This window comes from Harpia harpyja, chromosome Z (assembly GCF_026419915.1).
Source record: "Harpia harpyja isolate bHarHar1 chromosome Z, bHarHar1 primary haplotype, whole genome shotgun sequence".
NCBI lineage: Eukaryota > Metazoa > Chordata > Aves > Accipitriformes > Accipitridae > Harpia > Harpia harpyja.
The window spans coordinates 90543573-90560060 of NC_068969.1; the positions used below are offsets into that span (position 1 = coordinate 90543573).

Sequence of the window (16488 nt, forward strand, 5' to 3'; positions counted from 1 at the left end):
CACAGCCCTTGCCTCTAATATTTGGATCATAATCTTTTTAATATAACAGTATTTAGAAAAATCAATTGTCTTAGTTACATAATGGCAAAGTGTTGAAGGACTTAATTTTAGCTCTCAGCAAAATTGCTGCAAAAGGTAATTAAGTGTTTCACACAACTGTTTGATCACTTATTCAGCCTCCCAAGGTTACACCAATTTTCAAAAAGCCACCCAAGATTTTACTGAAGTCAGAAATTAATTCTAAACATAAGACTAGTCTGATTAATGAAAATATGAACCCAGTTCATACACTGAGTATTACTGGCATACACTGAAACAGGAGACATCACTCCTTGACCAATACAGCTCCCCCAAAAGCTAATTAAAGGCTTAGCAGACTGTTCACAGGGAGACTGCTTTATCAGCTAGTATCACAGAAAATTAAAACCATACAAATGTATACCTACCTTTCAGCAGCAGCTCTAGATATTTTCTTTGCAGTACTTTCTTTGCTTTCTGATTCACTATCACTTGATTCTTCACTGGAAGAGGAACTCCCACTACTGTCATCACTGCTGCCTTCCTCCTTATCTTCCTTCTCACTTTCACTGCCAGACTCGCTCTCTGAAGTAAAAACAACTCTTACAATTTTTTTCTAAATATCTTACATAATTAGTATTTTAAGATCCAATTGAAAGCTTTAGCATTATCTACCCTGTGTGAAAAGCAGGCAAGAAAATCACTTTCCCCTAATGTTTACAAATTTTTGTTGGTTAAAGACCTGTCCTCTTCAGCCTAAAGTATTATACTTTATCAAATTGGAAACCCAATAATAAATTAATTGCATGTGGATTCTTCAAAATTACATAACCCTATCAGGAGTTGGAGATGACCTCAAATTCTCTAATCTATACATCCACTTAACTGCAAGATTATCTTTTCAACCAATTGCTTAATTAGATAATCTGTTCTTGAATACTGATAGTGATGATGATTTAATCACTGATTTAAACAAATTATTCATCCTCTAAATAATCATATAGTTACCAAATATTTAAATATCTGAAGTGAATATATTCTTCTCTTGCTTCAGAGATCATTAATTTCAGTGATACAATTCTTAAGCACTTCTTTTGCATCTTTCCTCAGTTTAGGAATGAGAGGGAAGAAACTCCATATTCAGATTTTAAGGTGCCCCTCTTCCACTCAACTAGATGCTGATAATTCTTTCAAGTCTCTAATGCTAAACATCTTGTGTGTCTAAAGTCTGGACCTGGGAGAATGATGTTCTTCACTACATCAACTATATTAACATCTACTGAAATGGCTGTCTTGGGGAACTGCCTATCTGGCATTAAGTGGGAGACTGGTCAAAAGAATCTTTGCTCACTGAACTTGACAGGCAGCTGTCAGTTATCTTCTCCATCACCACCCCCATTATAATAAATAGAAAACGTAGTGTAAAACTTGAGAGCAATACTATAACACAATTTACTGAATAAACCCCATGAAAGACTACACAGTTAAACAAGTTTGGCTGTTTATCAACACAACAGCACATGCTATCAAAATGGTACTTCATCAACAACAAATTCCAAAAAACCTTCAAGACTTATGGCTCCCAACAACCAAGCACACAGGCACTCTTCCCGCAAAAAGTTAGGTGCCTTTAGTTTTAACTGGAGTTACAAACTCTCACTATCCTTACTAGACTCAAAGCAAGATAAAAATAGCATGCCAGCTTTTTAAATTGGGAAACAAAGCAAAGTCTAACCCACTGAATGAACACACAAGCCGTATCTGTAAAAATAGCTGTTATTGCACAGCTACAGTTAATGTAAAATTCCGCCCCCCCCCCCCCCCCCCCAGTTTCCTGATTTTATACATAGCTCTGGCTTTTTTTGAAATTTTTTCTGATTCTTTTTAAGTAGTGTTCTGAAGATACAGTTCTTCAGGCAGCAGAGATGCAAGTTGCCTTCCAAACACCTACCTGACGCACTGGTACTGCTAGACTCATCTTCCTCCTCTTCTGATTCAGAGTAGAACTTTTCAGTAGGTTTCTCTTTCTTTGTCTTACCTAGAATTCCAGTCCATTCCTTTGCCTGTAAATAAATTTCAGCTGAAGTTTACTTTTACAACCAGCGATACAAAAATATACACACAACAGGGCAAAGAAAAACATTCGCAGTAGTAGTATTAAGCAGTTTCTAAATAAATCCTCTAAGCAAGTCAAGAGAAACTGTTAAACTCTTACTTTACACAATTAGGAGAACTAAAAGTTTTGTACATACCTATAGAAGGTGAGAAATGTCTATTAGAGAGCTTAGAAAAAGATTTACTAAGGCAGATTAAAAGCATCAGTAACCATAAATAAATTCCTATACCAAAAGAACTTGAAGTCTGAGAGTTTTATCTCTAGATCCAGCTGAGTTTAGCCTATGACTAGAATGAAGGGTAAATATGACTAGTCACCATCTTTATCATCCCAAGTTTTAAGGGGAAAACAGATGTGGACCCAATAGACACAGAAGTTCCAGCAGCCACAGAGGAATTATATTTCACTTCCTTTGCAGTTGTCCAAATAACAGTAATTCTTACCATGAAGACAATACCAGAACGTGGCAATACTTCGGCCAGACTTCTTTTTCTTTCAATATCCCCCTATACTACTAGAGAAGCAGAAGAAAAACTCAGGCCAGGAAAAAAAGCAAATAGGCAAACAACTATATCAACAGAGTGATACAGGTCTGCCTCAGTGACTGCTCTGACCTGGAATAAGACTAACTTTTGAAAGAGCTCTAACAGTGACCTGCAATGATGTACAGCTCTAGAGACACAGTGGCTTACTCTTAAACACCAAAAGCTGCTAAAGCTTTGTAATGCTCCACACAGCAACTGGTATTTTAAAAAGCCAATATTCTTTTGGATATAAACAACTATTTAATTGTGGATTGCAGCTTAACAACTCAGCTTCACTCACATACATTGCCTAGGCACATGCAGTGTTAGAGAAACCACAAAATTAATGACAATGAGACACTCTCCAAAGAAAACACTTGCAAAAAAACATGGGGAAAAGATTTTCATGTTTGTTTTGAAGGTTTAAATGGATGGAGGGAGATGTTTTCTATTATGTGGTAGATGGATGTTACTCCATTTGATCAATTTCCTGCAATACTTTTTGTTTTTATGGACAAAGGCACCTCTGCACATTCTTTCGTGCCAACCCTATCATTTATAATCCCCTGCTTGAGCTGGCTGCCTTCAGATTCTCCCCATAAAAGCTTTCAGAAGTTTGTACACAAATACCTCTTTTCCTGAAATGTATATAAGAAGGTAGACAAGTAATATTAAAGTACTAAGGAGAAATGCTTGTTCTACCACATTGCAGTTCACTGGCTTCTGCAAGTCATACCTATTTTTTAGAATTTTCTCTAGCTTTTCTATGACTAACATCTTATATGCAAATTATTTTATGTGCGATTTACTGTAGAAGTTGGCTTATGACAAGGACCATGTGCTTTTCTGGGTATACCTGTTACAACAACATACCTTCAGGAGCACCATCAGCATGCTCTATTCCAACACATTTATATTTCTGTTACTGTTCAATAGCTTTCACTGACATTTAGTAGGACTCTGGTACCAGAACATGACTTTGCCTCAGAGTTTACAATTCAGTAAGAAAAAGCTATTGGTAGTAGTAGATCAGCCCTGTAATGTTAACAAATGACTAGTGCACTAATAGATGACATTTTCCTATTATGAACTTTCCTAATTCTCTCCAGATGATCTGAAATGTAAACCCTGGTCTCTTGCAAATGTTACACTTTGAAACATACATAATTTTTCCCCCTGCCACTGCCTTTTGCTTATATTATCTATTTCTCCTGTTTAGACTGGGATTTGTACATGAATAAACCTCCGCTCCCCTCCTACTTCGGCAGTACAGCTACACTTGTCATTAACAGCAATTAACATACTGCAGCAGAGCAAATACAAAAGGCATGAAATCAAAAGTGAGATGGAGGGGAAAAAAGCCCATTTAATCCACGAGTGAAGCAAAAGTGGCCTATAGTTCATCCACTTCTCTCATTGAAAAGAAAACAGCAAGCATCGTGCAGGTTTCCAAATGTTCCATTTCCAAGCTAAAATAAGCAACACGGATGTTCACATGCATCAACAGTTTTCAGTACAGCATACAGATAGTATTTAAATACTTGTATTTTAGGCTAATATTCTATATTGGCAAGTGCCTTCAGCAAAGTTACTTCTAATGATGCTGACGTACCAACTCGGCTACGTCGACATTTCGGACGGAGGGGTCAGGCGCCACCTTTGGCCAGTCGGACAGCTCCAGGTAGCCAGTGGCTTGGCTGTTCAGTGTGTGAGACAAGGTGCCAAGCTGGAAATGATCCCGATCTATTAAAAAAAAGGAGGGAGGGGAGAAATACACAAACACCATGAGCTCTACCACAAAGAGCAATCTTAATCAGGGCTAAAGGTAATTGCCATTATATTACCTCAAATGTCATGGAATAAATATAAACTAGGAAGCTCTTCATAGGTCAAAAAACTGATTTCAGTCCATAGATTACAATAATCTCCCCCATAATGGTCAATAAAAAAGCTAATCAGTCAGTGTGTTTAGAGGTGTTGCTCTGAAATGTAGCTTCTCTAAAAATTACTTTACTGTGAATATTAAGAATGACAGCACAGTTAAACAATCCATATACATGTCTTGGCACAAACACATCCAGAATTTTAATAGTTTTTCTTCAAAATGGAGCTCCTTTTAGAGCTTCAAAACTGGGACTAAGTATGAAAATTAAAACTGCAAATCGTCACAATAACAAAGCATTTTTAATTAAGATAACCTGATAACCTTTCAATTTGAGAAGACAGACAATGGCTCTTACTTGTAAAAAGACAGGGAAAACGCACAGGGAAAATTATGACTTTGGAGAAAAATAATAAAACCCTAATCTTTTGAGATTCAATTTATTTCAGATTCATAAAATGTTTGCAATACTCACATTAACAATCTTCTATTAAAGTCCAGATAAAAGACTAGAGCTATTTTCCTAAATTGAAGAATAGTTTTCCTCAGAAGACACACCTTCTGTTATTTAAATCAAATTTAAAATCCACATGAATAGAAATGGATCAGTTTGTCAGGGTTTATCATCACAGAAATGCACTGTGTTTGCACCATGCAAACCTTGCTTGCTGAAAAGCAAGTAAGCAGAGCGAGTATCCTTGCATATTAATCATTTGTATTTGCTAAGTGACACAATTTGTGAGCATATTTGAAATAGAACAGGCTGCCACATTCCTTTACACAATGAACATTTCCCAAATGATTTTGGCAGTTATACCTTTAAAAGGAGACTCAAGCAATGGGGCAGGTTTCTGTGCCAGAAATATTTTTTTGGCATATTTGCTTAAAGCTCCACTCTTCTCATTCGGAACAATAAGCTGCCTAATAAATCTTGTACGGTCTCTGATGTCGTAGCTTTGATCATACTTGCCGAGATTTAATACATACTGGGTAAGCAATTTTGTCTGTGGAAAAAAACAGGATAAGAACAGAATACAAGTTATTTATGATTATTGATAACTCTGGATAAACATATTTAAAGAGGTAATAAAAATGAATGGTTATGTCAAACAAATGTTGTTCCACAGGGAATATGCATTTCTAAAGCTGCAAATAGAATTCTGCAGCCAAAGCACATGTCCTCTTCTGTATTGGGGAGGTGAATGCTGAGTACTGAGAAGCAGCCATGTGCTAGATTATTAAACTGCTGAAGTGGAAAGAAAGGCATCATTAAAAAAATAATCATATATGGCAAACCCGCTGAAGGGTCTACGTGAGGATAATGAATGTGGAAATACAACTAAAAACATGGCACTCAAAACTTAATCGGAAAAATATGCAGGACATCAAAACATCAGAGGGTATTAGGGGGCTGGCAAACTGCTTCTGCTGAGGTGTGTTTTATGAAGAGATACTGTCCCTGGCATAAGCAGTGTCTGCACTCTGACTGCACTCAGTTACTTTATCCTGAATTATGACCCATTAAAGCAGACACATGAATCACTGAACTGGATTACTGCAAATTATTTGCAGTGCATTTAGCTGTTACTTTTTCATAAAAGCAAGCTGCTGATGCCCTCTAAAAACCAGGATAAAAGACTCCTTCCATTTTTTTCTTGAAGCTTAAAGCCTCCAGTAATATCGGTCATTTATTTATTTATGTAAGAAAGCAACTTATCACAGCTTTTTACAGCATAATAGGACTTCCTAATTTGATGTCTGAGAATATTAGCATGTATTAAATAACTTTAATAATTCAGTTAAATTTTTAAAACTAAAAAAAGAATATAAAAAATCAGGGAGACTTTCCCAGTGTCTTAGAAATAACACAGTGTAACTGGAACAATAGTGCTGAACAGACTTGTATCCATTAGATACATTTGAAAGAAGTATGCCACTTTCTTTACATACAAGCAAACAGGAAAAAGAGCAAAAATAACATACCATTATAAGGAAGTAAATTTTTAGTATTTTAACTCATAACTGATGAATAACACAGGGTTAAAAATGTATTGTCAAGGAGGATTTCTTTTCTTTATACAAAGAAACAACCTTGCATATATATCCTGTTTATCATGCTATTGTTATAATAATAACACAGTTTCAATCATGTGAGCGGAAAAATATGTACAAAAAAAAAAAATCAGTCAATTTTGTTATGTGCAATTTGCTAAGAAAAGTTCAGTTTAATAATTTCCACCTTGAGGATAAGTGTTAAAGTGTTTTCTAGAGATTTAAAAATACTTTTTCAGAATATTAACTCCTGGAAGTGAAATACAGAGTAAAGAAAAAATGGTTTTAATTTGAACAACATACAATGCATGCAAGCATTTCACAAAATACCCCACGGCACCAAAGATTTGAAGAAATTAGCCATATTACATCAGAATAACAGTAAAAGCATAGTTAAAAACTCTTTCAGTGAAACATTTTTTGTTTCTTTTTTCCCTCTGATACCCAAGGATGGTTCTGTGAAAAGATATTTTTTCCCCCAAGGTACTGTCTCAGCTCTAGGAAAGGTAAAACTTTCCTATATGTATTTCACAGCTTATTAGCAGCTATTTCTTTACCAGGGTATAAAATCTTAAAGAACTGCATCAGACAGAACATACGTAATCTGCACTCATGCAGGACTTATGCTGTTCAATCTAATGAAACTGGGAGGATTCCCAAGCAGCATGAATTAAAGTAAATGAGATATACCTCCTGCAGCCCTTGCCATCACCTCTCCTTTGTAAAACAAAACAAGACTCCTTGCTGTCACGGCAGAAAGCTCAGCAGAATGGATCACAAAAACCAGTTGTCTTTGCTTGTGAATTGCTATAGGGATGGGAAAAGTTGGTGGGCACTTTTTCAGTGAGCATTGATGGAATTAGATGAAGAGTTGTTCCTGAAAGACTGCATTTTCTTTAATGGGATCATTTTCTCCAGGAACCTTTTCCTCCTACCTTCCTCTCCCCTAAAATATCTTTTCCATATCGTCCAATACGGATAAAGACACAACAAATTTATATGGAAAAATGCACCATATCTGCAAGAAGTATCCTTGCAAGGTTCATGTATAGTATAAATAGTTTTAATGAAAACAAAAAACCACTATTTTTTTTCTTGTCCTATGGCAACACAACCAAACAAGTAGTGAAGCTTTTCTACACGGAGGTAGCTAACAGAAACAATTAATTTTAATTAAAAAAAACCCAACAACCTAATGAATACACATCAGTTTTTCTAACAAAGGAATATCCATAAGAAGCTAAAAATTATTTGAGCAAGCGCATTAATTTGGTGAAATATGACAGAATCTGCACACCATGACTGCTTCACAGAACAGTAAGACAAAGTATTCTGACATATGATATAATACATTATTATCATATGGCAACACAGCCTGTTATCTGGACATGCTCATTATATAGGCATAATATAATTTCTTTTATCCTCACACTGTTAGAATCTACTACTATTTTTTGTACATTTCAGTTTGGCTAATATGAAAAGAATACTTCAAGTCATCCTTCGGCAACATTTCTAGAATTTTCTAGTGGCAATAGTTCTATTTAAGAATTTAATGCCTATCCTATATCAGCAGCAATTAACCTTTTGGTAGATCCTCACTTTACAAGTATCACCAACAGATGAGGGTCTACGATTGGAGAGAAACAGCCATCTATCCACTCATTCATGGGGTGATCACAGGATTAAAGAATAATGGAGATTCTTGCAAAAAATCCTGAATCTTAAAAAGCATTCCTGAGAATGTGCTGCACTAAGTGTTTGAACATACGCCTAAGGAAATTATCAGCAAATACAAGAATATATTTACAGAAAGGGACCACCCAGGGCAAGAGCTCTTTTCATCTGTTTAGTTGTGCTGAGTCTCTCTTGGCTATCCTACCACTACTTCTCAATAAAGTGACATTGTATCTTTTAGATTTTCACAACTCCAATGACTTTGGATGAAACTGATACAGGATTCAAAAAAGTATTATATGGTAGGGTAGGATACAGGGAGTGAACACATGGGAATGAGGAAAGATGGACAGACTGACAACTGAGCAGTCAAGTGTACAAGATTTGCCTTCAAGTTTGAAAAGTTAGACTGAAAAATGGCTGGACTTTTTAGGAACTGAAGTCATTCCAGAAAGAAATGTTTTAATACTGAGCGAGTAAAGAAGAGTTACTCCTGGGAATAAGGATGTAGATATAGGAAGAGTGTTGCCAGCTGCTAAAGGCAAAACCATCATATTCTAGTTTGAAGGAGCTTTGAATCAACCCAAGTCATCAACCTACTCTGTCAGAAAGGAATAGCTTGACCACTTGAGAAGACAACTTATTTTTCCACAACCTAAAACTAAAAGGAAAACACCCTTTGATGAAATCTGTCATTTAGGAGGCAACTCAGGAGACAGTTTCTTCTGCTTTATGATCATTATTGTATTTGAATAAACGGTTATCCAACACTTATAATGATGGTTTACAATGTATTAAGATGTGAAACGAAAAAGAGCATCACAGAAATCATCATCTCCTTGTAGGCAATCAATTTTTGGCCAAATATGGTGTTAAAAAATCAGTGTAAAATCACAAAAATTATATGGAAAATTAGTAAATACTATGTAATGGACCAAAAGGAGACAGCTTAGATAATCAAACCAATCTTTCCTTAGCTCAGTCAGCATTTTCATTAAGATGAGCACTGACAGAAAGAAGTCACCTTTCGTTACTGCCCCATTTTAGACTGCATAAGCAAAGGAGAAGCATTCACTCTTATCTGAATGCATGGCAAGACAGTTCATCTCCCACATGCCCTACAGAGTAAAATCTCAGACAAATCAAGTTTGCAGTTGGATATAGCTGTCAAGGAATGAGAAGACACCACAAGTACAGAGATACAAGATCCTATGCTGTCCAAGCTGTTGTAAAACAAAGAGGTCTAGCAGCCCAGGAAAGTGTATACATCTCAGACAATACATTTCTTCTACATTTGGAAAAAAAGAAATCTCCGATTTTACAACCTTTTACAGTAATAATTGGAATTACAGTGAAAAATTAATGCCAAAATGCTATACTCCATAGCCAGAGAGTGACAAAGTTCACAGTGCTGTCATTGAGAAGAATGAGGCAGCTGGCACCTCTCATAGCTATTGTTTTCAGCTGCCTGGAAATCTAAGTTCACCTTTTTGTACTACCTGACATTTTTAGATTATCTTTATTACTAGAGATGATCAAAACCTACTCTCTCCACAAAGTGAAGTGAAATAGTAAGAAATACAGAAAAAGAGGAAGTAGTTACTATCTTTAAGACGAGCACTGATGGAAAGACATAATGAGGCCTTTTGCTGGCATCTCCTTTCAGATACCCTGAAAAGTAATGAGCAGCTTCTTGTTCAAATTGACAATACTCCCTTTAAAATTCTGCTCTTAGATCCAGAAAACAGCAAATCACACCAGGAAAATCTCCTATCTGATATTAGTAATACCATTTACAAATCTTTCCTATTTATGTGAATTTAAAAAATCCACAATTTCCCCAAGAAAGAAAGAGGCAAAAAAGAGTCATCTCATCACTACATTCATATTTACAATCCAGCACATACTTAAAGACTCATGGTTAGATTTAGTCTGTTAGATTTCTTGAAAACTGATGTTCAGCTTTTCTTCGTAGAATAATATGGACTAGTTTTGGTTACTTATATAAATCACAATTGATCCATACAGACTGTACAAAAACCTACTATGACTCTAAATATGTACACTTCTGAATTTAAGCTTACCTGCTTTGAGTTTGTTAAATAGAGTTTTGCGCCCAAATTTAAGATCTGCAACTTTACAAGGTCGTCTTCATTAGTAAAGGTCTTGGCTGTCTTTCTCAAAACATCAGGTGCGATCGTTGGAACCCGTTCACAGTACTCGCCGATGAGCCAGAGAATGCTGGCTCTGGCTACTGGAACCTGAGAAAACATTGCACACTCTAAGTTAACACATTCACAAAGACTACTTGCATACTTGTACATTTCTGTGTTCACTAACAAATTAAACAAAATACTGTTTAAAGACAATTGCCATACAAGGAATACAGAGCCAAATTAAATACTGTTCAATACAGCCACTGTGGTAGACTGAACATTCATACAAATGTAAGATACAGACCCTGCCCCAAAACCCATGCATTATGAATTGACAAGACAAACGGAGCAGGAATAGAAACAGAGGCACACAGAAGTGATGTGTTCATGTTCACAGTACAAGCTGGTGACGGTTGGGAAGAGAATCCAAGTCTTCGAGGTGTCGTTAGGAATTTTTACCACCAGGTTACGCTAAACACCACACTGAAACAAAACAGTGCTTTTTTGTGACTATAGTCATATAGAAATGGTTTCCAACAATACAGCTTCAAATTCTACCTATCTACTTTAAAAGCACAAGAATTTCTTTGAGACTATTGCTATGTTTCCTTCATTTTTATTTAAAATTTTATGACAGTAAGATTCATACATTTGCAAATGTCCAAGGCTAGCTGAACACAGAATTTTGGAGACAGGAGTTCAAAATTAGAGTTCTCAATTTCTGAGTAAGATCTAACCCCTTAACTGAAAACACTCTGACCAGAACTTCACACAGGTCTTACTGTTTTGGAGCTACTTGACTGTTTCACTGAAATAACTGGCAGTAGCAGTTTTTAGATGAACTCCCAGCACATAGTGCTGACTTCAAAAGCACAGTACTGTCACAGACAGAGGAGAAGCAAAATGGAAAAGCACAGAAGGAAACAGAAGTTCAAGCTCCACGCATAGTTTAGCTAGAAGTAGTCAGGAGTTAAATTAAATAATATACACATACTTCTCAAAGGTGAGCTAGCCTGTATTAGCTGTGGGTCAAATAAAAAATTGCATCTGTGTTACATACCTCCCTGAAAATACTGTTCCCCTTCCTTGAGAGGAAGGAAGAAAGTATGCGATGAGAAAATTCTTCTAGGCAGAAGCATGTCTTGCATAGCATCTACAGACTGTGGTGCTCTCATGTTCTGTACAGACTCTTCTTGTTCAACAGATGTTGAAATGTTATGGAAAAACTGTAACTGTTCTATCCTATCAAATGACTGACTGTAGTTTAGAAAAAAGGAAAGCTTCCAACTGTAACTGCAATTTCAGTTAATTTTGCTGCTTTTTCTAAAAAACATTTGTACTAACACTTTCCATTACTCCTTACACTGTACAGTGATCTTTTTTAATAAGCTTACACTTAAGCCAGTGTGAGTACTGTCTTAGGTTTCACAGGAGAAACAAGCTTTAGAAATTCAGCATTTTCGTTCTCAAAGCACTAACTCCTAGCATCTTTTATATAAGTTTTAATTACTTTTCCTGCATATGTCAGTTATTCATATATGAATATCTATTTCTCAGAATTACAATGGGAACCAACTATTAAGTATCCTACCCCGTATGCACATAAAATTTGAAAGCACTGCTTTCCAGTTACATTCATAAAAGGTAACAAATGTAAGTAAACTACCAAGGCTCAGGATAGCAATTCCCAAACTATGGTCCACAGTCCCTAATAAATGGCCCACTAAGCCATACTAAAGAAATACTAATTACGTTCACAAGAAATTTTAATGATTAGACATGTTTTACTGCTCAAAAAAGTTTTGGAACAGCTTTGAATAAAAACCTGACAATATCTGCCTCTGTACTTCATATTGTTGCAAACAGACATGCCAACCAAACTGTAAACAGGCATGTCATGGGGAGAATAGAGGATTGCCTCTGCTGAAAGAGAAAGCAACCAGATCATGGAAAGACAGAATACAGGAGTCCAACAACAACAACAAAAAATCCCCTCAAGAGATAAATGCCAATTCTGAACATGGAAAAGATATTTAAGGTAGAGGTAACATAATGTATTGACAGTGGTGTAACACAGTGATTTAACATACATAAATATACGTAAATACTGATTGAGATACAGATGAATTTTTTTTTGTGAATTGACAAAAAATATAAATGGTCTTGGAATTTACAGTGTGAGAGAGGGGAACAAGCTAACGAACAACTGCTAAATATAAAAACTTTAAATGTAGTCACAATACGTTCACCTGTGAAATGGTAAGACTGATGCCACTACAGTACACTGAAGGGAAAGAGGTTATTTCTAATGTTCCAAAGGTTACACTGCATTAAGACCTCACTCCCAATCTATTATTTTAAATTGGGCTAAAGAATAGTAATTGAGTGGTACATTAAATTTTCCAGTATTAGAGCAGTTCAAGTTGCCTGCTGTACGGATAGATACCTCTAAATAAGAATATATAGGCAACTTCAGATTTCAGTTATGCTAGATTTATTTTTCTAAAATATTTCGTTATAGACTTGTTAAAACATTAGAATTCTAGAAGAGATCACCAAGTACCACAGTTTGGGCAGCAGCCTATTAGAAACATCCCTTATCCTATTACTGTCTTTTCATAAAGCAAAAATAGCTCACAGAGAAGACCTATTGCAGTAATAGTATTAATTATGAAAGACAAACATCAGTATTGTACTCCTTCTAGTCAAACCCAGGACTACACTTTAAAACCACAATGAAATATATTTAAATATATTTAAACACAATTTAAAATATATTTAAAGCACAGTTAACAAAACTCCTTAAAGTTTTGTCCAGGTTTCTAAAATATAATTATTAGAGTAATAAACTAGTTTTAGAATGTAAAATAAATAGACTAAACAAAGCCTAATTTCAAAAATAGCGACAATGGAAGACAAGTAAAATTTCTCGTGAGACTCTGCCTTTTAACTAGGTGGTTAGCTTACTATGTAAATACTGTATATAAGAAACACAACTTTGTGCAACAAGAATCAGTATCAATTAGAGACACTTTGAATGAAACCCTGAGTGGAAGCCATTTTAATGGAAAGTGTGTGTTGAACTGATGAAGCCAATGTTTCTGCGTCACTGCATTAATTTGGGGCCAAAACCACACAGCATTTTCAGACTTCTTTTTCCCTGTTTAAGTCTTCCAGTCCTCAATCATGTAATATCAAGTGCATGATCTGCAGCTGTTGTTTCCAGGTCATTCAAAACAGCAAACAAGAAATGAAGCCACTTCTACACCTTCATTGCCTTTTCCAGTATAGCTTAAGTAGGGACCTTGAATTGACAAAAATGCAGGAAATAATACTTTCATTATTCACCCCTACTGTGCATTATCCTCAAAGGCAAACAGGATTGTAAATTACTTTGCCTGATGTTTTATTCCATGCGCCCTGAGCAAGTGGTTAGTGTACTTTTGAAGCCTTAGTACCAGAAGGCAGTTTCTACTGCCATTTTAACCCATTACCTGTCTGGAGGAAAATAAATAAATAGTTTAAAAACAAAAAATAAAAACCAGGCAGACCCCCTCCCCTCAAAGCAAGACTGGTTACTTACAGCAGTTAGAGAAAGACATTATAAAGATTTTGCAGATCACTCTAAGCAGCACAATTCAAAAACTACTGCAATTCAGCTCTAACCTTATTACACAACATACTAGGCTAAAGTACAACTTAAAATCACCAATCACAGTCATCCACATTTGTCACAAACACGAAGAGATACTCAAATTGCAAATAAGGTTTAATTCTCTGCATCCAGAAGTAAATTTGCATAGCTAACAAGTTTTTCAATTTTACTTGGAATCAGAAGCGGAAAGAGGGATGAAGTTGATGTGAAATGTCAGACTGGCAGCAAGAAGAAAAGGTACACAGGAAAGAACAGGAGTAAAAGTGGGGTTTTTTTGTTTTCAAATGGTAGATCTTCAAGGACTCTTCCATTACTTGAACCTTTACACATAAAATTCCTTTAGAAAAGGATCTCCACTGATGACTGCCACCTCTTATATACTGTACAGGTTTTGTTTAAATTGTGTTTTATTCAAGCTGAATATTTGCTTCAAGTTCAGTGTAGTGTCCCTGGACACAATGTCCCAAAGGTCACGTATTCCTCTCAAATTCTAAAATATTCCATAGATACTAGAGCAAGTAAAAAAATGATAAAATTATGGGAATTGTTCATTAAGGCATTACTTACATAAAGGTTTAAAAATACATTATTAAAGTATAACCTAGGGAAAAGAATGTGGCTAGAATCTGAAGCTTGCAGGACTGAAATACATATGAACATATGAATGTCATACCTTGTGATACCTTCCCAACATTGAGGGAAAGGAGAACTTAATTAAAGCAAGCAAGCTGCCTCTGCTGTGGAGCCATATCAGAAACATAGCAATAAGCAGTATTTACGTAGGAATACTGCAAAGGAACTTAAGTTTGTTATTGTTGGATGAATGGACAGAGCAGTGTCAAAAACTCCCAGTCACCTACTCTAGTAATAAGAATCCCAATCCAAACCAGTAATTAGTAATTCTTAATTGCTTCCATAAGTGAGATGTTTTTCCCCACATATTAAGCTCTTCAAACTTACATACATCTGTCTTATTTTTCTTCTAAATAGGTAACTCCTTATCCTGTCTTTACTGCATCAAGAATTGTTCCTCCTCATCTCTAGATTAGAAAACACTGCAGACTTCTCTCATATTCTCACTCATATTCTAGAAGGAACTAGGAATAGGGCTGTAATGAAAACCAAGGATGCCAGAATTCACCAGCTACCAAGAGAAAAAAAACATGCCTTAGTAGTACTATAAGAGAAAGCCTGGAGAAAAATCACACCAGAACTACAAGATTCCCGTCACCTAAAATGCAATCATTTCTAGGTACAATGTACCATCATAAATTATTGTTCTAAAAAAAAAAGGCAGAAACTAATTTGGAGACTACTGCAGCTTGTTTATATGAGGAAATACACAAATGTAGAACACCATCGAGACATTCTTACTCAGAGCTAATTCCTACTAGGTTGATTTACATTCATTCATTGCTAAAATGAATTAAGATAAATCAAAAGAGGCATACTTTGGACATAAACAAAAGTGTCTCATGTTAATCCAGTTTTATCAATGCAGTCTAACCAATCCACTTTAAAACTTAATTCAGATAAAATCTGCAAGTATTTGCACTTAGACGAATTCTGGACCATAGCTGTTTTGAAGGAGGTTTTTCTAAGAGTAGACTATACGACTATATGACATATATTTGATGAGAGAATATTTAAAAGCTTTTTCAAAAGCCCCTCAACAACATCTTTGAAAATGTCATCCTTTACAAGGTGGAAAGGCACTCTCATGAATAAAAAAAGGACTAGATGATAGAAAAGACAAAGCCCCCATTACAATGGAAGGCAATCATCAGATGTCCCATAGGGACATATAGGAGAGAACGTGCTGTTCAACATATCTGCAAGTAATCTAGAAGAGGGCTACCTAGTGAGGAGACAGTCTGCTGACACAAAATTATTCAACATAATCTAAACTAAAACAAAGCCTGAAGAGTTGAAGATAACTTATTAGTGATACTTAAAAATTGGGCAGAAGTGATGCAGCCAGCCTTGCAACATTAATAACAGGACTTCCAAAAAAAATACTCTACACATACTGATAGACCTCAAACTATTTCTAGGGAAAAATATCTTGGAATCATGAAAATTTTCAGAGAACTGTAGAATTGTTAACTCAATGTTCTGCAGAAGTCAAAAGGCAGACAACCCCAGGAAAGTGACATAAAAAATACAAAGCAGGTAAAATAATTATGTTACTACATATAACTTCTCCTTCATGCTCTGACTACTGCACACATTTCTGGTCACCCCAATTCAAAAACCACACAAATATCAGAAAAGACAAAGAGGGAAAGGCTTATCAGAGATCTGGAATATGAGGAGAGATTAGAATTTTTAGATTAGTAAGAGTGATGATGTGCATAGCAAACTCAAGCTTCCAGTCGGCGGCTAAGAAGGTACACTGGAGGTACCTC

The 16488-nt window shown here is 35.7% G+C and overlaps 1 protein-coding gene across 3 annotated transcripts in view; it reads right to left on the reverse strand.

The window, feature by feature from the left end:
• Positions 1-16488, reverse strand: part of AP3B1 (adaptor related protein complex 3 subunit beta 1) — a 164506-nt gene that overhangs the window by 67170 nt on the left and 80848 nt on the right. For all 3 annotated transcript variants that reach the window (XM_052775967.1, XM_052775968.1, XM_052775969.1), the window contains exons 15-19: positions 10354-10530; positions 5358-5544; positions 4271-4401; positions 1970-2081; positions 447-603 (exon numbers count right to left, since the gene is read on the reverse strand). In XM_052775967.1, coding sequence (XP_052631927.1) covers positions 447-603; positions 1970-2081; positions 4271-4401; positions 5358-5544; positions 10354-10530 — 764 coding nt within the window. The remainder of the gene's footprint in view (positions 1-446; positions 604-1969; positions 2082-4270; positions 4402-5357; positions 5545-10353; positions 10531-16488) is intronic.